Source organism: Pelophylax lessonae, assembly GCF_965119305.1.
Source record: "Pelophylax lessonae genome assembly, chromosome: 2".
Classification (NCBI taxonomy): Eukaryota; Metazoa; Chordata; class Amphibia; order Anura; family Ranidae; genus Pelophylax; species Pelophylax lessonae.
In genome coordinates this window covers 305,180,063-305,207,218 of record NC_138769.1, presented here as the reverse complement: position 1 = coordinate 305,207,218, position 27,156 = coordinate 305,180,063, and the positions used below count along the sequence as shown (strand labels likewise).

General features: G+C 44.3%; 1 protein-coding gene across 1 annotated transcript in view; it reads right to left on the bottom strand.

The window, feature by feature from the left end:
* TADA2A (transcriptional adaptor 2A) overlaps positions 1 to 27,156 on the bottom strand; it is a 73,069-nt gene that overhangs the window by 25,039 nt on the left and 20,874 nt on the right. Inside the window, exons 5-11 of the mRNA XM_082245239.1 lie at positions 26,012 to 26,166; positions 20,161 to 20,249; positions 18,436 to 18,508; positions 17,620 to 17,683; positions 14,023 to 14,066; positions 13,792 to 13,902; positions 9,296 to 9,367 (exon numbers count right to left, since the gene is read on the bottom strand). Of these exons, the coding sequence (XP_082101365.1) occupies positions 9,296 to 9,367; positions 13,792 to 13,902; positions 14,023 to 14,066; positions 17,620 to 17,683; positions 18,436 to 18,508; positions 20,161 to 20,249; positions 26,012 to 26,166 (608 nt within the window). The remainder of the gene's footprint in view (positions 1 to 9,295; positions 9,368 to 13,791; positions 13,903 to 14,022; positions 14,067 to 17,619; positions 17,684 to 18,435; positions 18,509 to 20,160; positions 20,250 to 26,011; positions 26,167 to 27,156) is intronic.

The window sequence follows — 27,156 nt, the reverse complement described above, 5'->3', positions numbered from 1 at the left end:
CCAATTTTTAGCTATACAATACACTATCCCATATACTGACAACCCCAGGAATTCCTAAAACAAGGAAGTCCATGGTTCTGGAAAAGAAGCGAAGATGTCCTCCCACCCCAGAAACAGGTGAGAGCGCCCTTTCACGCCGACAAGGATTTTTCTGCAGATCCGGACTGGCCTGTCTTCGGTTTACCTGACCATGTCTTCTTGGAGCCCCCAGAAGACCTGAATGGCTTTCCTTTTTCCTGCGACCCGGAGGCACGAAAGGGCCGCCTATGAGCAGTAAAAGAAGGCCCCCGTCTAGTACGTGGTGCCTTGCCCTTAGAGGATTGAGGGAGAAGAGTACTATTCCCACCCGTAAGGCCTTTAATCAACTCATCCAGGGAGGATCCAAACAACCTCTCCCCCATAAAGTGAAGGTCAGAAAGAGCCTTTTTGGAAGCCTGGTCCGCAGACCAGCTCCTTAACCTCACAATGCGTCTAATAGCAATCCCTACCACAGACACTCTGGCCACCAGGGGAGCCGCATCCAGTGACGCATCAAATATATACAGCAGGGCTTGAGTCATTTGATCCATGAGCTCAAGCCACCCTGGAGAGAGCTGTTCTGTTTCCAAGTCAATTTTAAGTACCTTCACCCATTCTGTGATGGTCTGTGACACCAGGGTGGTCATAAATGTTGGTTTCAATATGGAGTCCGCTAACACACGTAAATGGCGTGACAGAGACTCAATCAGTCTATCTGCGGGGTCCATAAAGGCCTGGGATTCTTCCACTGGGACCACAGTAGACTTATTCAGTCTGGAAACCAGATGATCCACCTTTGGTGCCACGGTCCACTGAGTGGAAACTGCATCCGCAAAGGGATAACAGCATTTAAAGCGCTTGGGCACCACTAAAATGTGCTTGATGCGCCCCACTGTTCATTGACAATATTGTCAAAAAGATCCAGGTAGGGAAACACCTTGCCCGATTTCTGGGATTTGCGGACACCTTGCCCGATTTCTGGGATTTGCGGGTGCCAAAAGACACCTGCATTCCTGACGCTGTAGACTCATCCACTTTTTTTAAAGTTTCTTGCATTGAAACAATAAGTGCTTCCACCAATGCGCTTTCCCGTGTGGTGGCTGACGAGGACATGTCCTCTTCGCCAACAGAATGCAATGACACAGATCCACCAAGGTGGGGTGTGGCTGCCATATCTGCCTCCGAATCTGAAGATACTACAGAGGGAGGCGAAGGCAAAGGGCGTTTTACGGCTAGTGGCACTTTCTAACACTAAATCCAGTTTTGACACCAGGCTTTCCAAAAGGTCTGTAAAAGCAGACAGGGGCTGCGACTCAGGAGGTCCCGCGGCCGCAATGAGGGGGTCTGTAGGTGTAATTTTGTCCTGAGACTCCATTAACACTGAAAAAAAAAGATGTAGTGTCACTTTAAAAAAGTTGCAAAAACGCGATCACACCGCTGCACTAGTGGTATAGCAAGTCCCAGCCTAACACAGTCTGTCAACAGTGTGAGTAAGGAATACCTACAAGGGACCCCAAAAACATTATCAAACTGATCAGGAGGCTTTCAGGAAGGTTCTGTGCCGCAGAAAGAAACAATCTGACACAGGAAATAGAAAAGCACCTGGGTCATGCCTAGAGTCTTTAGTGTCTCCCTTTGCTGTCCAGCGATCGTGGACTACAAGAAAATGGCCGCCCCGTGCATTCCTTTGAGGAACTATCATAAAAAAAATGTCTGCTCATGCATTGCAATGAGGAAACATTTAACATTAATGCAGAGCAAAAAGTCTACAGCAAAATGGCACCCCCCCCCCCCGGTGCGCCATGCAGTCTCCAGGACCCCCAGGACCAGCAGGCAAAAAGGATTGGAGGGAGTTTCCCCTCCTAGGCAGGAAATCGAGTGATGGCAAGCTGGCCCCCACCTGACTATGGCTTTGGAGGACCGGAGCGACGTCATACGTCACTTCCTCCCAACGGCCTTAAAGGGCCCTGGGCCCTTTTTTTCCCATGATAAAAAAAAATTACTTTTTTTTCTGCTTTTTAGTGTAGATGTGAGATCTGGGGTCCTTTTTACTCCAGATCTCACATTAAAAAGAACCTGTCTTGCATATTTCTCTTACAAGGGATGTTTACATTCCTTGTAATAGGAAAAAAAGTGTTAAAAACGGAATTTTTGTAAAATCTTACCTGTAAAATTCCTTTCTCTGAGTCCTCCGACAGTCGCCGCCATCTTCATATTCGTCACAATGGGGTATTAGTCCCTGCTTCGTAGGAGTAGCTAGGCAACAGAATATGTCAATATTAAAGGTTTTAACATATTCCCACCCCCAGGGGGTGGTCCCCTCAGACAATACCCTCCCATTTCCTGTATCCATTCCTCAGTTTCAGTGGAATAGCAGTAGAGAGTACATCAAACCCCAAAAGAGGGGCGGGGGCGGCGACTGTCGGAGGACTCAGAGAAAGGAATTTTACAGGTAAGATTTTACAAAAATTCAGTTTTCTCTTACGTCCTCCGACAGTCGCCGCCATCTTCATATTCGTCACAATGGGGACGTCCCAAAGCAGTGCAAACATGAGGGGTGGGAAACGCAGTCGCGCCTAAAGGCAACGCCGTCTCCACATCAGAGAAGGGAACCTTATCAAAAGAAGGAACCCAGCTGGGCAACCTGAAAAAATTTGCTCAACAGGAGCAACAACCCAGGAAAACAAATAACCCAGGGATAAGAAACAAATCCCGAACAGATAAAGGGCCCAAAAACAAAGACCCTTACGGAACTGCCGCACTAGGAACCTTGCGGCCAAAGGAAGCATCTGCCGATGCCTGAACATCTACTCTGTAGAAGTGTGTGAAAGTGTGTACAGTCGACCAAGTCGCCACCCTACACACCTGGGCCACAGAAGCCCCATGACAACAGGCCCAAGACGTACTCCACGATCTGGTAGAGTGCGCCTTCACAGGCATAGGGGGAACTTTCCCCTTCAAAGCATAGGCCTGTTCAAAGGTCTGCCTGATCCATTCGGCGATGGTGGAACCCGACGCCGCCATGCCCTTCCGAGAACCATCCGGAAGTACAAACAAGGAATCCGTCTTGCGAAAAGAGTCGATTTCAGGCAAACCCTAATCGCCCGAACAACATCCAAGGAGTGTAACTGTACCACCTTCGGATGCTTAGGCTTCGCGCAGAGCGAAGGCAAGACAATGTCCACATTGAGATGAAAATCCGAAACGCACTTCGGAAGACAAGAAGGGTTAGGTCGTAAGACCACCGTATCCAAGTGAACGACCAGGTACGGAGACTTGCAGGACAAAGCCGTCATCCGACACTCTGCGAGCCGAAGTGATCGCCACCAAAAAAGCGACCTTCTTGGACAGCATAGACAACGAGATCTCCCTGATCTGCTCAAAAGGAGCACGTAGTAACACGGACAGAACAAGGTTCAAGTCCCAAGGAGGCAAAGGATCCCTCCTAGGAGGGACCAGATGTCGTACCCCTTGAACAAAGGGGCTAACCAAGGAGTTAGATGCCACAGGACGTTGAAAAAGAACGGCCAGCGCAGACACCTGACCCTTGATCGTAGCCAGCGCCAAGCGCTGGTCGACACCCGTCTAAAGGAAGGACAACACTCTAGACACCGAGTAGGTGCGAGGTGAGACCCTCCTGGACTCCCACCAGGCAAAATACGCCTTCCAAGCACGTGAATAGACCTTCCCTGAGGAAGATTTCCTCGCATTGATCTAAGTGTGAACGACCTCAGGAGAGAGACCTCTATCCTTCAGGATTTCTGTTTCAACAGCCAGGCCGTCAAAGCCAGCAACTGTAAAGCAGGATGGAATATCGGCCCTTGAGACAGAAGATCTACCCGAAGAGGCAGACGCCATGGAGCGTCGATCGCCAGATTCACGAGCTCTGCGTACCAGGACCGGCGGGGCCAGTCCGGTGCCACAAGAATCACTGTGTTTTGTTCCGAGTGCAACCTGCGAAGGAACCTGGACAGTAATTGAATCGGTGGAAACGCATACATCAGCCGATCCTGATGCAACGGGACTACCAACGCGTCTGACGCGTCTGCCCGAGGATCGCGCGTTCTTGCCACGAACCTTCTCACCTTGTTGTTTAAACGAGACGTGAACCGGTCGACCTCCGGAAGACCCCACTTCGCGCACAACATCTGGAAGACATCCGGGTGGAGGGACCATTCCCCCTGGTCCAGGGTCTGGAGGCTCAGATAATCCGCCTGCCAGTTCTCCACCCCCGGAATGTGAACCGCCGATCTCGCCGGGACGTGTGTCTCGGCCCAAGACAGAATGTCGGCCACTTCTCGAGCCGCTCGGGCACTCCTGGTGCCCCCTTGGCGATTGATGTAAGCCACCGCCGTGGCATTGTCCGTCCGCAACCGGAACCGGGCAGCCCTGCAGCCTGTCCGTCCAACGACGGAGGCAGAGATTTATCGCTCGCAATACTAGAATATTGATCGGAAGGGAGGATTCCTCCTCCGACCAAGTTCCCTGGGCGGACAGAACGCCCAGAACACCACCCCAGCCCGACAGGCTGGCATCCGTGGTGATCACCGTCCACGAAAGAGGACGAAAAGACTTGCCCCCCGACACCGACGGGGACTGGAGCCACCACAGAAGATCCCTTCTGGTGCGATGACTCAAGGAAATCTGGAGTTCCAGAGACTGTGGTCGCCCGTCCCACCTGGACAGGATCTCCGCCTGGAGCCCCCTCGTGTGAAACTGGGCGAAGGGAATCGCCTCGAAAGCCGAGACCATCAATCCCAGACACCGCATGCACGCCCGGAAGGACGAGCACGGAGCGTCCCTGAGGGACCTGACTTCTTCCTGAAGAGTCCCGAGTTTGTCGTCCGGTAGGAAGACCTTCGCCTGGACTGAGTCCAGGACCATTCTCAGGTAGGGAAGACGAACCGACGGACACAGCGTCGACTTTGGAACATTTATCGTCCACCCAAACTCCTGTAGAGTTTGCATTGTGACGGACAGGGCCTCCACCAGACCCTGGTTGGTCGCAGACCGAACCAGAATGTCGTCCAGATACCCCAGGACAGAGATGCCCTGGGCTCTCAACAAAGCCAGAACCGGTGCAAGCACCTTGGTGAACACCCGTGGGGCAGAGGCGAGACCAAAAGGCAACGCCACGAATTGGTAGTGATCCTCCGCAATGGCGAATCGAGGGTACCTCTGGTGACCCTCGTACGCATCCTTCAAGTCGATGGAGGCCATGAACTCCCCTGGAACCAGGGCAGCCACCACCGACCACAGTGAATCCATGCGGAACTTACGAACCCGCACAAAGCGGTTCAGGGCCTTCAAGTCCAGGATCGGACGAACTTTGCCCTCCTTTCTGGGCACAGTGAACAGATTGGAATAGAACCCCCGAAATCTGTCCCGGTGAGGTACCGGAAGCACCACTCCCTGAGCCCGCAGGTCCCGCACCGCCAGGTGCAGAGCCCGCAAAGGATCCGGAGACAGTTGAAGATTTGAGGGAAAAAATCTGCTCTCCGGCCGAGAGAGAAACTCGATCTTGTAGCCAGACCGAATGATTTCCTGAACCCACCTGTCCCGAACCCGGGCCAGCCAGGGCTGAAGAAAACCGAGCAAGCGACCCCCCACCCCAGAACTGGGTGAGGGCGCCCCTTCAGGCCGCATTGTTACGCGCAGCTTGTCCGGACTGCCCGGACTTCTGCTTACCAGACTTCTTATGGGAGCCTTGACCCTTGAAGGGCTTGTGGAAGTGGGGCAGGAGCGTGCTCTTGCCACCTGTGACCCCCTTTATCAGAGTATCCAAAGAGTCGCCAAAAAGGCGAGACCCATCATAAGGCAGATTGGCCAAGGTTTTGCGCGAAGATTGGTCCACAGACCAACACTTCAACCAAACCAAGCGGCGAGACAACACCGCCACACTGCGCACACGTGCAGCCAGCGGTACCATATCCAGGTCCGCATCACACAGATACATGACACCCTGATGGATTTGATCCACCATATCCAAAGTCGCCGGGGAGGCAGATTCAGCCACCAGAACGCGCCTAAGCACCTGCGTCCAATTCGGGACAGCCTGGGCTGTCATAAGTGAAGCAAATAAAGCTTTCAGCATAGACCCGGTAACAGAGTAAGTATGGTGGGCAAGAGACTCCAGTCTCCTGTCCGTGGCATCCCGGAACACCGGGGCGTCCTCTGAGGGAACCGCAGTGGACTTATTCAAAACCGCCACCGCGTGATCCACCGGAGGTGGCACACACCAACGTTCATCAGTAGCGGGTGTGAAGGGAGAACGCAGCCTGAACCTACTTGGTACAGCAAAAGGCTTGCATATATTGCGCCATTGCTCCTTAACAGCGCGCTGAAAATCATCCGTGCAGGGGAAAACCTGCGATGACTTGCGCCTTTTTTGTGTCCCTTAAGCCGCCAGAGCAGCAGGAGGACATGGTTCATCTTGTAAATGCAGCGTTTGCTTGATAGAAGCAATCAATTCATCCATGAGTGCAAGCTCTTCAGGTGAGCCAGGGGGAGAATTATCCACCCCTTCTACCTCAGCCTCCACCTCGGACCCCACAAGATCCAGGGAGGAACGGGACCCCGATAAGGAGACCCCAGCCATAGCAGCCCCATCACCATCATCCTCTGAATCAGAGGAAATTAAAACTCTGGGCCATTTTGTGGATTGAGCAGCCACCAGCATTTGCACCTGAGCAGCAAGATTAGCCACAACCGCAGCCAAATCCCCCCCTGGGGGGGAAACAGCAGTCCCTCATGAACCCACCAAAGTGGTAGGATATTTGCTTTCCTGAGAATCCATTGCCCCCAGATCAGACCGGAAAATAAAGGGTTAACAGCCCCTACAACAAGCGCGGCGAGCGCTGCCCACCGCACACACACACTAGCACAATCGAGACCCCCACAGGGATAAAGGCTAAACTTAGGCCAAGGACACAGGGATAGAGAGGATAAAACCTGTAAAGACCACCGCTGCTGCTGCTGCTCCGATCGGTGCGCCCAGGGAAAAGGATGTGATGTAATACAGGGCGCTTCTGTGCAAGCCTATGGAAGGCTACAAGAAAATGGCCGCCAGCAGTGTTACCATGCGGCCGGAGCGAGCGCTGAAAAAATGGCGTCGTTTGGCGCCGAAAACTCCGCTCCCTCACCTCAGAGAAATGCACAGTAAACATGGCGGACCGCCGCAGCGGTCTCAGTAATGTGCCCCAACACGATTCATGCATGTTTTACAGCACACAGTCTGACACACAAGCCCAGTCTGACACAGAAGTGCAGCACAGCCCCCCTCCTTGCAGCCCACAGCAAGCACCAGAGAGATAGGGAACATTTACAGTGTGACAGAGGCAGGGTAACACAGTCCCAGACTGACACCCCCCAGACAGACAGGTCCCCACATAGATTTACACTTACCTCATAGGTGGCGTGGGGAACCCGCACAGGCGAACAAGCCGCTGTACATGAGACAGGGAGAGTTGCATCCAGGACGCAGCAAAGGTGGGTTAAGAAACCGCACAGCGTCCAGTGAGGTAGCCACCTCACCATAGCATCCCTGCACCGAACAGGGATGGGTCGTTCAGAACGCCAGGAGCGGTACCTGACTGAACGCTCGATGGCGGGCTGAGAAGCCACTGACCCACAACCTGCGACCAGGGGGGTTAGCCCGAGACGCAGCCCGCATGATCCTCTTCATCAGAAGAACTAAACTGATGCTGGTAAAAATAACAGCTAAGTAAAGAAAGAGAAAAAAACTCAAATAAAATCAAAAAAGAAGAGAAAGGCTGAGACAAAAGCCCCAGCATAGAGACATGCAGCCACTCCTGACAAGCTAGACATTGAAACTGAGGAATGGATACAGGAAATGGGAGGGTATTGCCTGAGGGGGCCACCCCCTGGGGGTGGGAATATGTTAAAACCTTTAATATTGACATATTCTGTTGCCTAGCTACTCCTACGAAGCAGGGACTAATACCCCATTGTGACGAATATGAAGATGGCGGCGACTGTCGGAGGACGTAAGAGAAACATTTTTTTTTAAAAGGTAGAGTGTAAAAATAAAAGTAAAATAAAGAAGAAGAAAAAAAAAATTGAACGCGCCCGTCCCTCCGAGCTCGCTCGCAGAAGTGAACGCATACGCAAGTTGCGCCCATGGTGTTCAAACCATACATGTGAGGTATCCCTGCGATCATTAGAGCGAGAGCAATAATTCTAGCCCTAGACCTTCTCTGTAACTCTAAACTGGTAGCCTGTAGAAATTTTTAAAGCGTTGCCTGTGGAGACTTTTAAGTACCAATGTTTGTCGCCATTTCACGAGCGTGGGCAATTTTGAAGCATGAAATGTTGGGTATCTATTTACTCGGCGTAATATTATCATAGAACAAAATTGGGCTAACTTTACTGTTTTCTTATTTTTTAATTTCCAAAACAATTGCGTTTGTAAGACCGCTGCGCAAATACGGCGTGACAGGAGAAAAGGGCAGCTTGCACATCTGAAATGGCCCCAATAATGCTGAAAGATATATCCAGGTTTTAGAGTAGCATATGCTCAGGGAAGAATGGGACAACATTCCTATCCCAAAACTCCAGAAACCAGTCTCCTCAGATCCCAAACTTTTAGAGAGTTTTGTAAATGAGGAGAAAATGCTACAATGTGATAACTATGGCCCTGCCCCAACTTTTTGAAATTGGGGTTATAGAAACTCAAGAAGGTTCATGACAGTAGGTTAAAGTGGGAGAAACGAACAGGGAATATTCTTGTTACAAATCTTAAAGAGGTTGTAAAGAGGTTGTAAACTCGTTTGAGTTTTTTTTTTTTTTTTTACACCCTGCAAAAGAAAGACATAATGAGCTAGTATGCATCGCATATTAGCTCATTATGCAATACTTACCTCAGAACGAGCCCCCGCCGTGCCGCTCACTCACCTCTATGACGGGCGACATGTCTAGTCGCCCGTCTTCAGGGATCGCGGCATCCGGCCATCTGATTGGCCGGAGCCGCGGTGACGTCACTCCCGCGCACGCGCGCTAGAGCCGACAGTCACGGCACGGGGCTCTGAAGGAACGGCACGATCGGCCGTTCCTTCAGAGCGCATGCGCCAGTGACGTCACTGGCGACATGTAAGGTAAATATCTCCTAAACGGTACATGTTTAGGAGATATTTACAGTACCTATAGGTAAGCCTTATCATAGGCTTACCTATAGGTACAAGTTGTAGAGGAGGGTTTACTTCCTCTTTAAAACAGAACATATTTATTGAATACAAATGCAAAAAACTGTATTTCTTACTTTGAAATGTTTTAATTCCTGCTCTTCGGTATTCTTGTAGCCTTTTGATTTCCCTGCGCAGCTCAAATTCCACTGCAAATAAACAAACCTATATTAATTTTACTATTGGATAAATAATGTCCGGGTAGGAGCATCACTTTTAGTGAGTTTTAAAAACTGAGATTTCCCAACTTGTCCCCCTTTTTAATATGGGGGCTAGCGGAAATCCCTGCTGACAGCAGGGATGAGTCATGGATGTTAAGATGCTGGCAGGTCCCAGCTCCTTTGGGCGGTTAGCCCCGGTTCACATTAGTGCGATCGCGGAAATTGCATGCAATTAGGAGCGCACTGCTCCTAAATTACATGTGGATCTTATGTGCGGTGCAATTTTCAGCTGTACACTTTGTATGGCTGAATTTGCACCGCATCCGCAATAAACTCGCACATGAGGCTTTTTTTTATTCGCAGCAGAATCGGATCGCATAGTGGTTCACACTAGTGCGATCCGGTTCTGTGCGAACTTGCAGATCGCGCTGCGATATGCGATCTCAACTGGGGGTGTCGGTAACTTTTAATTGACACCCCCTGCGTATCGCATATGGCAGGGTGAACTGCCAGAGGTGCGGATGCGTGCTGGGATCACGCTGCATATTCGCAGCGTTCCCGCATCGCACAAATGTGAACCGGCATTAATAAAGGTTTAGAAAAAACCAAACAAACAAACCCTGCAAGGTAAAGGCATAATATGCTAGTATGCATTGCATACTAGCACATTATGAAAGACTTAACTTGAAACTAAGCACTCCAGAGGCTCACTGTAACTGCTGCAGAGGCTTCCATCTTGGCAGGTTGCAGCTGCTTGAATGGCCAAGGCGCGATGACGTCACTGTGGCGCATGCACGCGGGAGGCAGGTCTGCGGCACAGGGCTCTGAAGGAATGGCGCGGGTATGCCATTCCTTTAGAGCACATGCACCGGTGAAGTCACCGACTGCTGCTCCCTAGAATATCTATTAAACGGTGCATGTTTAGCAGATGTTCATTTAACCTATAAATAAGCTTTATTACCGTATATACTCGGGTATAAAAATATATTTTTTTGTGCTGAAAACGTCCCCCTCGGCTTATACTCGAGTCATAAAAAAAAAAAATTTTCCCGGCTGGCCCGACGTGCTCCGAGGCCCTTAGATTTAAAAAAGGGGCCGCCCGGCGCCAACATGTCACCGTGCATGCGCCGCCGCTGCTCAGGAAAGGCCGTACACGTTCGGGTATTCCCGGGAATAGCCAAACGTATACGAGCCTTCTCGAGCGGCCGCGGCGCAAGCGCAATGACGTGTTGGCGCCATTTTAAAATCTAAGGGGCCTCAGGAACAAGTGAAACTCCTCCACAGCCGCACTACCTGCCATTATGTGGGCATACTACAAGAGATGCAGTGCTGCGGGCATGGTACACCTGTACCATGCCCGCAGCACTGCATCTCCTGTAGTATGCCCGCAGCCCTGCATTCTCTTGTACTATGCACGCAGCCCTGCATTCTCCTGTACAATGCTCACAGCCCTGCATTCTCCTGTACAATGCCCACAGCCCTGCATTCTCCTGTACAATGCCCACAGCCCTGCATTCTCCTGTACAATGCCCACAGCCCTGCATTCTCATGTACAATGCCCACACCCCTGCATTCTCCTGTACAATGCCCACAGCCCTGCATTCTCCTATACAATGCCCACACCCCTGCATTCTCCTGTACCATGTCCGCAGCCCTGCATTCTCCTGTACAATTCCCATAGCCCTGCATTCTCCTGTACCATGCCCGCAGCCCTGCATCTCCTGTACCATGCTCACAGCCCTGCATTCTCCTGTACCATGCTCACAGCCCTGCATTCTCCTGTGCCATGCCCGCAGCCCCTGTTTTGGGTCTCGTGGTGGTACAATTGGGTCCAGTAGCTGCTGCATTTCCCACCCTAGGCTTATACTCCAGTCAATAATTTTTCCCATTTTTTTGTGGTAAAATTAGGGGCCTCGGCTTATATTCGGGTCGACTTATACTTGAGTATATATGGTATATTTTTACCTGTAGGTAGAAAAAAAAAGTTAGTAGTAGTTTACTACTATAACAACCAGCAGCCCTGAGCTAAACTGTCCTATTTAGCATTGGTAGGAATACCATTGCTAAATGTTTCACTTCCAGTTGTGTTAAAGTGCAAAAATACACATTAAATATGGCAAAAAAAAAAAAAAAAAATTAACTTGTGGTATTTAACATGCATTTGTTTGTGAATTACCATGTTCAGGAGTTAAATACCGCATGAGTTAATGTAACACAAAAACTCATGTGGTATTTAACTCTTAGTAAATTGTGTCACCATCCTCTGAAATATGCCCTTTAATTAGTACACTTGTTGATTAAATAGCAGAAAAAGTACAAATGTATGCAGTGGTGCATTTGCCATGTTGTTTTTTTTAAGCTCTTACAATGCATCACAGCAACGATAGAACAAAGGATACCTATTCTGAATTGTGCCTTACAGCAGCACTATCAGACAGCTAAAAACACAGTTGAAATACACACGTAAAGCATCAATGAGTCCCAACCAGAAAATGCCATGGTATCATTTTCAAATATCATTTTCACCTGAGCAGACTTCCCAATTATATATTCTAGGTTATGGAGGATCCTTGGCCATACAGTGCCCTGCAAAACTATTCACCCCCTGGCATTTTTTGTGTTTTGTTGCCTCACAACCTGGAATTAACATGGATTGTTTGAGGATTTGCATCATTTAATTTACAGAACATGCCCACAACTTTGAAGAAGTTTTTTTTTATTGTGAAGCAAACAACAAATAGGACAAAATAACAGAAAAAGTCAATGTGCATAACTGTTTACCCCCCTAAAGTCAATACTTTGTAAAGCCACCTTTTGCAGCACTCACAGCTCCAAGTCACATTGGATACGTCTCTATGAGCTTGCCACATCTTACCACTGGGATTTTTTCCCATTCCTCCTTGCAAAACTGCTCCAGCTCCTTCAAGCTGGATGGTTTGCGCTTGTGAACAGAAATCTTTAAGTCTGATCACAGATTTTCTATTGGATTGAGGTCTGGGCTTTGACTAGGCCATTCCAACGCATTTACGTTTCCCCTTAAACCCCTTAAGTGTTGCTTTATAGCAGTGTGTTTGGGGTCATTGTCCTGCTGGAAGGTGAACCTCCCTTCTAGCCTCAAATCACGCACAGAGTGGTACAGGTTTTTGAAGAATATCCCTCTATTTAGCACCATCTATCTTTCCCTGAACTCTGACCAGTTTCCCAGTCCCGGCTGCTGAAAAACATCCCACAGCATGATGCTGCCACCACCATGTTTCACTGTGGGGATGGTGTTCTTTGGGTGATGTGATGGATTTGCGACAGACATAGCATTTTCTTTGATGGCCGAAAAGTTAAATTTTAGTCTCATCAGACCAGAGCACCTTCCACCATACATTTTGGGAGTCTCCCACGTGCCTTTTCGCAAACTCAAAACGTGCCATTTTGTTTTTTGCTGAAAGTAATGGCTTTCTTCTGGCCACTCTGCCATAAAGTCAAACTCTATGGAGCGTACGGCTTATTGTCGTCCTATGTACAGATACTCCAATCTCTGCTGTGGAACTCTGCAGCTCCTCCAGGGTTACCTTAGGTCTCTGTGCTGCCTCTCTGATTAATGCCCTCCTTGCCCGGTCCATGAGTTTTGGTGGGCGGCCGTCTCTTGGCAGGTTTGCTGTTGTGCCATGTTCTTTCCATTTGGTTATGATAGATTTAATGGTGATCCTGGGGATCAAAGATTTGGATATTTTTTTTATAACCTAACCCTGACTTGTACTTCTCAACAACATTGTCCATTACTTGTTTGGAGAGTTCCTTGGTCTTCATGGCAGTGTTTGGTTAGTGGTGACTCTTGCTTAGGTGTTGCAGCCTCTGGAGCCTTTCAAAAAAGGTGTGTATATGTAATGACAGTTCATGTGACATTTAGATGTACACAGGTGGACATCATTTCACTAATTTTGTGACTTCTGAAGGTAATTGGTTGCACCAGAGCTTTTTATGGGCGTCATAACACAGGGGGTGAATACATACGCACATGCCAATTTTCTGTTTTCTATTTCTAAAAAACAGTTTTATGTATATATTTTTCTCATTTCGCTTCACCAACTTAGACTATTGTGTTCTGATCCATCACATAAAATTCAGATTAACAAAACATTGAACTTAAGGCTGTAATGTAACAAAATAGGTAAAAAGTCAAGGTGGGGGGGAATACTTTTGCAAGGCACTGTAGCATACAACAATAATTTGTTTTCTTAAGGGGCGTGGTTGATGATCGAAAAGGGTAAAATTAAATGGAGATTAGCATTATTACCATTTCTGTAGTGAAATTCTAAATGTTAAAAAATACACAGAAAGCTAAATTTCTATAAAATAACAAATAAATATTATAAATCCAACAAACGTTTTGTCATCAAAATGCTTTGCATGAAACTTACATGCATGGCTTTCTAAAAATCGATCATGGTTTGTTGCTCCTAAAATCCTGGCAAATCTTCTCATAGTTTCATACAGCTCTTGTATATCTTTAGAATATCTTCGTTCCAAAACTAAACAAAGCCAGAAAATGTATTTAAAGAATCTGTATTGTCACTAGAATAATGACACTGTGCAGTAGTAGCAGCTGCAGTTATGGCAAACACTGGAGTGTAAACAAAGACACTGCTTACTTTGAAACTTCCTCAGATTTATAAGGCCATGTTCTCTTATAATCCTAGAATGAATAAAAAAAAAAAAAAGTCAAAAATGTCACAGAAAAAAAAAAAAAAAAAAAAAAAAGTACAAACCAGTAAAACTTTCTTCAAGCCATAAGAGAGCATACAATAAAGGCTTCTTCTGGGCTGTCATTTTATATAACTTGATAGATATGCTTGCATTATTTTTGTTTTAGGATAATTTGAGGTTATTTCAAACAGAGTCCATACATTTTAATATTTTGTAAAGAATTCTTTTTGCACCAACAGCAGCGTTGAGTGTTTGCAAGGTAAAACATTTATCAGCTTTGCACAGAATGTTTACTGTTGATACTGTGAGGGATGCTGGTGCCAAACTGTGCATCCTCAGCAACCTATATTTAGCTTTGCACATCATTTTAACCACTTGACCTCCGGAAGATTTACTCCCCTTCATGACCAGGCCATTTTTTGCGATACAGCACTGCTTTAATTTAACGGACAATTGCATCGTCCTGCGACACTGTACCCAAATACAATGTATGTCCTTTTTTCCCCCACAAATAGAACTTTATTTTGCTGGTATCTGATCACATCTGCGGTTTTTATTTTTTGCGCTATAAACAAAAAAAGACCGAAAATTTGGGGGAAATAAAAAAACAAAATTATTTTACTTTCTGCTATAAAACGCATTCAATAAAAAATGTAAATCTAATTTCTTCATCGATTTAGGCAAATATGTATTGTGCTACATGTTTTTGTTAAAAAAAAAAAAAAAAAAAAAAAAAAAAAAAAAGAATCCCAGTAAGCATATGATTGGTTTGCACAAAAGTTATAGCATCTACAAACTATGGGATAAATTTATGGAATTTTTATTTATTTTTTACTAGCAATAGCGGTGATCAGCAACTTCTAGTGGGACTGCGATATTGCGTCAGACAAATCTGACACTAAATTACACCTTTTGGGGGACCAGTGACACTAATACAGTGATCAGTGCTAGAAATATGCACTGTATCTGTACTAATGACACTGGCTGGGAAGGGGAGTGTGCCTAACAATGTGTTTTCTCACTGTGGGGGAGGTGCTTTTGCTATGGGAAGGCATTGATACATGTTCCTGCTTTGCAGGAACACAGGATCAATGCCTTCTCTACTGACAGAACAGCAATCTGCCTTGTTTAAATAGGCAGATCGCTGTTCTGGCTCTCTGCCCAACGATTGTCGGGTACCGCGGACATTGAGTCCACGGTACCTGCAGATCAGCTCTTGCACGCCCCATACCTGGAAGTGCAGGATCACATAGTAGGTACGTACTAGGTATTTGCTGCCATATATGTACAGTTTGCGGTTGGCAAGCGGGTAATGCAAGTTTAACCTATTCTTCCATGAAGTTTTGCTACGGGTTAGCTGGATAAGGCCTGTGTGCCACAATTTTCAAACACTGCTATACTGTGAAAGAAGTAAATATCCAAGTGTTTGCATGTTTAAGGCGGCAATGATGGTTAAACCAACAAAGCAGACCCTACCTCACCATAATAACCATACAAAATTTTGGCTGGAGTTTGTCAAAAAAAATATAAAAGTGACCTGGTTTTGTTGTGAGAAATGGTTTTGCGATTTGATAAGACAAAGCTTTTTGGTTTTAAAAGCGTAAAAGGAGACAGGCAAATGTATTATAGCTCATTTATTAACTACTTCAATACTGGCCACTTTTATCTCCTTCCTGCCCAGGCCAATTTTCAGCTTACAGCGCTGTCACACTTTGAATGACAATTGCACGGTCATGCAACACTGTACCCATAAGAAATTTTATCATTTTTTTTTTCACACAATTAGAGCTTTTTTATGGTACTTAACTGCTATATACGGCAGCAAAGCGGCTCTCCTGTGCAGAATCAGCTACCTGTACGTGAATTTGCACTTCAGGGTTTGGGGCGCACAAGCTGTGATTGGACACAGCAGGAACCAATCAGCAGGTCTGGCGGACTCAATGTCCGCCAGGACCCGCCGATCGTTCCCGAGAGAAGCAGAATGGCGGTCTGCCTGTGTAAACAAGGCAGATAGCCGTTCTGTGAGAAGGGGAGGTAATGATCCTGTGTTTCTGCTAAACAGGAACACAAGTCTCTGTCTTCCCATAGTAAAAGAACATCCCCCCCAGTTAGTAAGCACTAGGAACACATTTAACCCTTTGATCGCCCCTGATATTAACCCCTTCCCTGCCAATGTCATTAGTACAGTGACAGTGCAGATTTTAACACCAATAACTGTATTGGTGTCACTGGTTCTCTAAAAAAAAGTGTCAAAAGTGTCACTAAGGGGTTTATTTACTAAAGCTAGAGAGGGCAAAATTAGTCACAAGTCTGCAGAGAAACCAAACAGCTTTTAGGTTTTATTGCTAAAGCTTAAAGGAGTCATAAAGTCATAAGATTTTTTATCTTAATGCATTCTATGCATTAAGATAAAAAGCCTTCTGTGTGTGGCAGCCTCCCCAGCACTCCATCAAACTTACCTGAAACCACATCTCTGTGTAGCAATGTCCACGAGTCCCTCGGCCGTCCGGGACTTTCCCTCACAATTGGCTGAGACATAGCAGTGGCGCAATCGGCTACTGCCGCTGTCAATCAAAGTGAGGCAATCAGGAGAGAGAGGGGGCGGGACGGAATGTCAGCTCCATTTCTGAATGGACACACGGAGCTACAGCTCGGCTCGGGTGCTCCCGTAGCAAGCTGCTTGCTGTGGGGGCATTTGACTGAAGGGAGGGGCTAGGAGCAGCAAAGAGGGACCGGAGAAGAGGAGGATCCAGGCTGCTCAGGGCAAAACCACTTCACAGCGCAGGTAAGTACAACATGTATGTTATTTTTTATTTTTTTTTAAAAACAAGACTTTACAATCACTTTAATTAAACAAGCTGAGATTAAAAGGTGTTCGGTTTTGCTAAATAAATATTGGTAGTTTTTAAATCACGCCTTTTTGCAAAATGGTGAAAATTGAACGTATGCAAAAGTGTAAAGAATCACATTTCTCTAAAAATCTGAAGGTTTTCCTTGTTCCCTTTCAGCTTTCAGAGTTTGTTAAAGAGCCCTCAAACCATATATTTTCTGAAAACATAGGACCAGTAGAATAAAAGGAAGGTGCTAATGATTTTTAAATGCCCACGATATTTGCACAAATGTTTACCAAATTAATATTTTCGCTAAAAATGCACTAAAATCATTATTAGCGGATACAAAACACAGCACATTTTACAAAATCCCTGCTAAGTTCCTTTTAAATATAAAAGCTAAACCTGTATTGAGTTAATAACAAATATTTGTACATTTTAAATTGAGCCTTTTTTGAGAAATAGTGAAAATCGGACGTTAAAGCTAAAGGGTTAAAGCTTTGATCTCAATCCAATTACAAACCCACTGAGAATACATTTACAATTATTTAGGTTATTAGAAGAAAAAAAAAAAATTCCCAGTAGGACTCTAATTACCAGACATAAGTTCTTAGTGACCTTAAGAATGTGATATATATAGAGATATATATATATATATATATATATATCTATATATTATATATATCTATCTATATCATGCAGTCACATTACCTTTTCCTTCTCTGTCGCTCCTTCAGTCTTGAGTGATAAATATCCACAACAGCAATTTTCAAAGCTAGCAGTTAAAAGAGAAAATAGTAAAAATAAATATATAATTCAAATAATATAACAAATATGAGAAAAAAAAACTGAAGCTACTTTTTCAGAAATCTTCTATTTTAAAGTTGTCACTTTCAAGAAACTACACTTTTTTTAAATAAAAAAGAATATCTCTTCAGGGCTGCTCAGTTTCAGTAAAAGAGCAAAGGAAAGAAAAGTGGTACTACCTCCCCCATAACCACTCCTTCCTTTCCTTCAGTCCTACACAATATTTAAAGTGAATCTTTTAAACTATAAGAGCAAATACCTGGTATTACATTTACTAGCCTACTCTATGCCCCTTGCGGATTTAGCTTCACTTTGTTACAATAGTCTCACTTCATGGCTATTTATAAAGGTTTTAAGATTCACACTACATTTATTTGGGATGTAAACATTTTCCGGTTAAATCCAATTATAAAAATGTGCGAATATTGGGTGAAAGTTGTGTAAAAAAAAAGTGAATAGACTCCTAAGTGTCACTTTCTGCCATCCCACTGTCTATTGAGCCTCAGTAACCAAACTGTTTTAAATAGACGATGTAGCCTTGGCTGAATAGCAATAAGCAGGCATGGCGAGACAAAATTTTAATCATCTGATAATTTACTGAGCACAGCTGCAGTCTGTAATATTCAAGACGGATGCCTTTTTTTTTTTTTTTTCAGAAAGCCCAAAAAAAAAAAAAAAAAAAAACAGAACACTGCAATCTCTTGTAGAAAAAATGCTTACCATGCAAAACTTCTGAATCATCTTCAACAAAATCAATATCTCTTAAATCCCACTCAGCATAATTATCAAACTCCTGTTGGGCATAAAATAGAAAACTTTAATTAAAGAATATGAATGCTGTCAGCAGCTTCCAGTTTCTTACACAAAACTTTATCACTGCCAACAAGACACCCACAGAAATGCAATTATAGTATAGATGAGAATACATTAATGAATTCATGAGAATATATTGATGAAGTGATGAATACAGACATGAATTGCTCTGCACATTTACAAGAAGTATTTAGCGCTTTTTAACATAGTTTTATTGTTTATTATGGTCAGCACTATAATAAGATAGAAAAAAAACATTAAAAATATTTTTAGACCATTTGAGCCAGCAGGTGGAGCTTGTGGCTCTCTTTTTCATGCTATACAGGGTCACGATTTACTTATTTGATGGGAGAATCATCTTGTTTACAGAACTTAAATGCATTATAAACCTTCCTACCTGCAAAGGATGTGCATTGATCATGTAGTTTCATGGTGTTATTTGTTACCCTGTACGCACACCCTATAGTAGAGTAAATCTTCACATTACTTTCTGTTTGTGTTCAATCATGAGGTATGTGGCATGACACTGCACAGATTAATGCACAACCTCTGTCTGTAGCCTGAGAACATTTCCTGTGAGGAGACCATTATCGCACAATCCTTGACTCTCAGGCCAGAGATCTGCAGGTGAGAGCTAGGTACACATCAATTAGATCTACCAGCCACAAGCAGGCAGAGCATTTTTTAGTGTCCATTCACACTACCGCGACTTGTCAGGCGACTGGTCAGCCTGACGAGTCGCGGTCCATTGTGTGCTACAGGAACCATTCTAATAGGAGCGACACAAGTCGCTCCGACTTAGAAAAAGGTTCCTGTACTACTTCGGGGCAACTTGGAGCGACTTGCATAGACATTCATTATATGAACTCCGCACTCACAGGTCGCCCCCGAAGTTGTGCCGCGTTAGTGTGAACCGGCACTACAGACACAGATAGCTCATTGACACAGCTGGAAGATTTTTTTTTTAATCACTTTAGCACTCTCGCGTTTAAAATGTGCAACAAAGACAGTGACGAGGTATACATTAGATGCTGTGACATGGAAAAGAAAGCTGTCTTGCCCTTTAGTGGTTGGAGACAGTCTGTAGCAAAACATTAATATAGAGGAATCAATCAGCCATGACACTACAAACTTCAGCCATAACATGTGAGCCCATCAATACAAGGTGAAGCAAACAAACAGTACAGGGAATGTAACTACACTAATAGCTAGTTAACACAATGAAAACATTTGAAAGAGTAAAATTCCTTTAAAAAAAAAAAAGAAAATATCACAAGAAGTTTTGAAGTCTTGTCGAATCACCCAGATGGCCAAGTGCACATACCACTTGATCCCACTCATATCTGCCCAGTGGCTGCAATGCAGTGTGTTTAGACAGCTTTCACCACTGCAATCAGACCTTGCTGAACAAAAAGGAGAGGGCTCTATTGTTGCCTCTCGAATGCCCAGGTATATAGAGTCATATAGCAATACACAAATTTGAGATAAGCAGCACTGAGGAAGCACAAGGTGATCTGCAGAAATGTACACCAAATTACCATTTTACCATACATAACAAGGTATATATTGGTATGGATTAGTTTGGGGACATTTTGCTGGCATCAGCTTACAATGCTAATTAGTTACAGTTACCTCTATGAAATCTGCTCTTGCTGGCATATATCCTGCCATATCTCTCGAAAGCAATGAATCGAATGTGGGCCTTGGTGGGTCATCAGAAGCTAAAATAGAAAAAACAAAAACAATACTACAATAAAATAACTTTTTTTCCACTTGTATATATAATCCTTACTGCATTGTTTATTTGTTGCATGACACTAAAGTAATGTAATTACCAGCTGGGTTGTACAGTAAATGCTTTTATACTACTTGACACCTAAACAAATGCATTACTCACCTCTTCAAGAAGCCATCAATTTCTGCTAGAAAATTACCGGTACTTACTCAGAACCCCCAAACACACACATTATATATATATATATATATATATATATATATATATATATATATATATATATGTAAATAAATAAATAAAATGGCAGTCCTTGCAACTTTTTATAATGAATTTTCATACAAAAAACCCCCCACAATATATAACCCCATTTTTTGGTAAAATATAAAAAAAAGATGATGTTTCACTGAGTAAATAGATACCTAACATTTCACGCTTTAAAATTGTGCACGCTCCTGGAATGGCAACAAACTTGTTAAGATACTTAAAAATCTCCATAGACGGCACTTTAAAAATGTTTACAGTTTAGAGTTATAAAGGAGGTATAGAGCTAGAATTATTGCTCTCGCTATAACGTTCACAGTGATAACTCACGTGTGGTACGAACACCGTTTACATATATGTGTGTGACCTACGTATGTCTTCTCTTCTGCACGTGAGCCCAGGGGGAGAGGGCGCTTTAAACATTTTTTTAAACATCAACAATAAAACAGCATTAACAGTATATCAGCTTGAAAATAAAGTGCAAAAGTGACAGTCCACTCAGATGGTATTGGCTTATTCCTCTGTACAGTGTATTGGCACACATGGTCTCTTCCCAAAAGACAGTCCACTGCTGGTCTATATCCACACACACGTGCTCTCTTCACAGAATGAACAAAATCACTGTCTTACATGATGAAACACGTCAGAGGGCAGAGCCATGTCACGCAAGCATGCCCAAAAGTCGGCAATTGGCCATTTTAACTTCTCCACTGGATGAATGTTTTAACTTAAGATGGCAATGTCCTAATATATTGTAACAAGCATCTGTATTTATTGCACTGGATTGGAGAGTGAAGTCTACCTGTGAGTACTTAGTAATTTTTTATTTTTTTTGATCAATATACACAAAGCAGATTTTTTTTTTCTGATCCGGATGTCTGTGAAGCATCTCCTGGAGTTGCCCTGCAGTGGTTACACCCACGTCACTGACGTCATCTGGCGCGGCTGCTCCAGAGGACGTCAGATTGACAAAACACGTACAGCAGGGCTTAAGGTAATTGCAATATTTTCAGTACAGGTCTGTGGAACGCAGAGAGTTCCGGACTTCCTGCTTGCCTTGGACCATATATGTGTTATTTCATATGTCAATATAAGTGAATATATTTTATTAATAAAGTACACTACGGTTTTACACTATGGAGTATATCATTTTTGTTCCATTTAACCATAAAGAGGACACAATCACACAGAGACTACGAGGGTGAGCTCAAGGGAGGACCTCGGAGGGAAAAGAAAAAGCATTTTTTTTCCAACCAAAGGCGATATGCCCCTGTTGCAAGGGTGTAGCTCTCTGGTGAGTGCACTCCTGGTCGGGGTCACTGGAGGATTCGGGAGTCACTGCATGTTTGGGACTTTTTATTGTGCTGGGTTAGCACTGATGCGTGGATTTATTGGTGTCACTACAAGAACCAGCAACCCATATGAACATTTTTAAATGAAGTGCATGTATCTTTGAAGGACATTACTACACCGATAACATATTAGCACTTTGTATATTATTAGCACTTGCACTTTTTGCGGATATCATATTATGTTTTTGCACAGTATTGTATGTAATCAAATTTACTTATTTTATATATTTATTTGAGAATATTTGAACTTATAGCACTTTGTCTGAGAGAAGCAGCGCCATACCCAAATTCTATAAATTTCTCCTATTAGTAGGGTTTTTTGGGGGCTGCAGCTTATTTTTATTTTTTTATTTTCCACGTTGATCATTTTTTTTTTCTACATTTTGGTAATTACACCCATATTTATTTAATAAGTTTATCTATACTGCAGAATTTGGTTTCTCTTTAGAAACCACTTTAGGCAAGAAAGATGGATGAGGACGCAAAATCACACTATATGAAGCAAGACCAAGAACGGCTCCTTACATGAAAGAGCCACCAGCTCTGACACTCTTCTTGCCGAAGTAATAGTAACCAAAGAAGCCACCTTTCGAGTCAAAAGAGTTTCTCTTCCTGGTTCAAAAAGGTGGCTTCTGCAAGTACAGCCAAGACCAAGTTCAAGTCCCAAGGACACAAGGGTGGCCTAACAGATGGGGCTGTCTGCATTACACCCTGCATAAAGCACGAATCAAGGAGTGAGAACCAACAGTCCCTGGAAAAAAAAATAGATAGAGAAGAAAACTGACCCTTAATGTTACTTGAGGCCAATTTAATTTCCCCTAACGATTGGTGAAAGGAAAAATCTCCCATTGACATATTTCCACAGGTGCCACTTCCTGGCTTCACCCAAGGCATATATGATTTCCAAGTCCTGTAATGGAAGCTCCCTGAAGCCGGCTTCCTGGCGCTCAAAAGTGCAGAAATAACAGAAACCAAGACCATAGCTCTGGCTGGACAGGAAGTGTTCAAGGAGCATCCCCCCTGAAGATTCACTGTCAGTGTACGAAGTCCTCCTGGGCTAGGCTGGCTAACACCAATATCGGTAATACCACCTTCCGCATTCTTCGCAAAAGACGCAGCAGTCGTTAAATTAGAGGGAAGGCATCGATTATAGAGAACTGGTCCTGAAGGTTTTACCAGTGCATCTACTAATATTGCCAGTGGGACTTTCATCCCGGACACCACCTATCCAACTTGTTACAGAACCTGTAATCTAGTAGATCCACCTGCAGAGTTCCCCCAACGCTGGCAGTTTGCAAGAGAATGTCTCAGGATGCAGGGACCCACTACCACTTTTCTATACCTGGAAGATGTACTGGTTACAGAGACGGCACATACCGTTCTGCCCCAGACAGAAAGTGGTTTACTTTCCTGAGCCGCACGACTCCTGGTGCCACCCTGATGGTTGATATATGCCACTGAAGTGGCAATATTGGACTGAACACTGACCACAAACCTGTGCAACTTGGTCATCCAATAATCCAAAGCAAGGTGTACTGCCCGAAGTTCCAAGATATTGACGGCAATATTCTCTCCCGTGGAGACCAAACCCCCTGAACTGTAGCCACCTCCAAATAAGCCCTCCAACCAGAGAGACTTGCATCAGTGGTTATTATCCTCCATATCACTGCAAGGAAAAATTTCTCCTTTCCAGATTACGAACAATCAACCACTAATTTGAGGTCTGCAATACCCCCGAGACAGAGCCCTCTGGCAATCCAATGCTTGGACCTTCATGTTCCAGAGAGAATATTTCTCTACCAAAGACCTGGAGTAAAACTGCACGTAGGGAACCGCTTCAACATAGAAACAATTTCCTCCTGCTGAGAGGTATCAAAGAATACCCCTTGCTTCTTACATTTCATTTGAAATCTGGAATCGACGGCTCCCCGAGCAAGATTATTGAGATATACGAAGAATGACACCCCCTGCGTCTTCAGTGCGTCTTCAGCAAGTCCAGCACTGGGGCTATGAGCCTTGTGAACCCTCAGGGGGTTGTGGCCAGCACGAAAGGCAGAGTTGTCTTTGGGAAATAGACGTATGAGTGCTGCCAGCATTGCTGCAGTGGTTGAAGGGGGGGGGGGGGGGGGGTCAGCCTGTCAGTGCTCAGACAATATTCCCGCACACTGCATCATATTGGTCTGCGTGGCTGTCGTCCCAGAAGGAAGCCTCTTCTAAAGATGATGCACAAGGAAGCCAGCAAACAGTTTGCTGAAGACAAGCAGACTAAGGACATGGATTACTGGAACCATGCCCTGTGGTCTGATGAGATCAAGATAAACTTATTTGGTTCAGATGGTGTCAAGCGTGTGTGGTGGCATCCAGATGAGGAGTACAAAGACAACAGTCAACCATGGTGGTGGGAGTGTCATGGTCTGGGGCTGCATGAGTGCTGCCGGCGCTGGGGAGTTACAGTTCATTGAGAGAACCATGAATGCCAACATGTACTGGGACATACTGAAGCAGAGCATGATTCCCCTCCCTTCAGAGACTGGGCCGCAGGGCAGTATTCCAACATGATAACGACCCCAAACATCTTTAGGTCATCCTCAAACAGAATGACTGTGTTTAGAGTTATTTTGAATGGACAGCAAATTTACACTGTTATACAAGCTGTACACTCACTACTTTACGTTGTAGCAAAGTGTAATTTCTTCAGTGTTGTCACATGAAAAGATATAATAAAATATTTACAAAAATGTCGGGGGTGTACGAACATTACATCCGACTTACAAACGGGGGGGGGGGGGGGGGGGTCAACAGGAAATTAGGAGAAATCTACCCCTAGAAAGGGAAATTCACTCCTGTAAGAGTTCTCATGGGAAAAAGGTGTCTCCACTGAAGCTTTATCACCAATCCTTGTTTCCACAACAACCCCAAATTTTCAAAATCCAGTTGTCATAGGCAACTGCAGGGTCCAGGAGTGTAAGGCTGCATTAAAGACAAACCTAGAGGATTCTTCTCCTTATCCAGCAAGGCTCGGGTACCATTCATTTTGGCTGACAGCTTTTCGAATGAATCCGACTGAAGTCCATGATTCTCTCCAAACAGTTCTGGGCCTGCAGGTATGCTCCAACAGCCCATGCAGCACATCAGTGACCATCACCTTACAGACACAGGTGAAAAACTGAAGTTCTTCCTGTATAGGAGGGGTTATATAGGGGAGGACTTCCTGTTTAATTGATCTGCCAGTGTCCATACACCTATAACCCACAGAGTAATGATTATAGCCTGCTCAGTGTCCTGTGGTGTGCGATAAAGAAATGTAAACATCCTTTGTGATAATAAAAAAGCATGACAGGTCCTCTTTATGGAGACATCTGGGGTCTATAGGACCCCAGATCTCTCCTCTACCCTTGAAAGCATCAGATCAAAAAAAAAAAAAAAAGAAACATTGATTGGATACTTTCCGAAAAATAAAAATAAAATTGTTTACATCCACACGAAACCAGAAGTCCCGTCATGACATCACTCCCTGCCTCCATAGATCATAGAGGAGACGACCCCTCCTGCTGCTTCTAAAATCAGCCGCTCAGTTTGCTTTTAGTAAAAAGAGAATCGCCATCTGAAAATTTTTATAGTGGGGTTATGGCTGACAGCTACAGCCAAAGCCCCAGTAAACTGCTGCAAACCCGTAACGTTAATGTACTTTAGGGGTCTTGAAGTGGTTAATTAAAAACGTACAAATGTATACATACATATGTAAATATCGACATGTCTAATCCTAATTATAAAAACGTATGCAATGCACAAATAGTTTTTAAGTTACAACTACATAGCTATTTAGCAAACACGTTACCAGTACTATAGACCCTCACATCACAAACTCACTGTCCTTCATTTGTTTTTACCAACTTTCTGTAATTTAAAATAAATAAACCCAAAAGGAAAATTCCAATCAAGCAATTAAAATCAAGTACAAAGAGCCTGCTGCTAAGAAACCCCAAAGGTATAAGAATTCAATAAATTTGTGGTCTGTTCACACCTTACATGGGTGGTGTTGTGGAGAAAAACTCAGCTCAACAGACATGGGCTGAAAAAGCCCATTCATCTCACAGATCAATAAGTATGGTACTAATAAGCACTGTTTTATTACCTTGAAAAGGAACAGCTGTATCCACATTCTTTTCCTCTTCACTTTGTTTATTCAGTAAAGTGCTTGCAAAGAGTGGGTTATTAATGAAATGTTTCATGTAGTGATTTTCACAATCCTCTTTAGTCTTTGTGCGCATTTGATTAGCTACTTCTTGCCTGCAAAGCAAAATAGATAGATTATCAACACTTGAACCTAAGTTGGCCTTAGGTGCATATCCAAAGTTGGTTTTAGGTATGTATGAATGCATATGTACTCCACTTGCCTAACTGCAGTGTAACTGGAGCTCTTCATACAAATTTGTTGGCCTTGTACATGCCGTAGTCTTTTATATAACTAAGCATGGTTTAAAGTGCACAGTTGTGACATGTGATGTCAGCAAGGGGAGGCATGTCCCTCCTTGACCCTAACTTCTGGAGCTTATATGCTTCAGTGCATATTTATACATAGTGCAATACAAAGGCTGAAAAAAACTTATCAGCTAAAATAAGTTTTATGTATGGGAATGCAGCTCATGGGTACACGAATGAAGAGTTACAGTGCCTTGCGAAAGTATTTGGCCCCCTTGAACTTTTCGACCTTTTGCCACATTTTAGGCTTCAAAACATAAAGATATAAAACTAATATTTTGTGAAGAATCAACAACAAGTGGGACACAATCATGAAGTGGAACGAAATTTATTGGACATTTTAAACTTTGTTAACAAATAAAAAACTGAAAAATTGGGCGTGCAAAATTGTTCAGCCCCTTTACTTTCAGTGCAGCAAACTCTCTCCAGAAGTTCAGTGAGGATCTCTGAATGATGCGATGTTGACCTAAATCACTAATGATGATAAATAAAATCCACCTGTGTGTAATCAAGTCTCCGTATAAATGCACCTGCACTGTGATAGTCTCAGAGGTCCGTTTAAAGCGCAGAGAGCATCATGAAGAACAAGGAACACACCAGGCAGGTCCGAGATACTGTTGTGGAGAAGTTTAAAGCTGGATTTGGATACAAAAATATTTCCCAAGCTTTAAACATCCCAAGGAGCACTGTGCAAGCGATAATATTGAAATGGAAGGAGTATCAGACCACTGCAAATCTACGAAGACCTGGCTGTGCCTCTAAACTTTCAGCCCATACAAGGAGAAGACTGATCAGAGA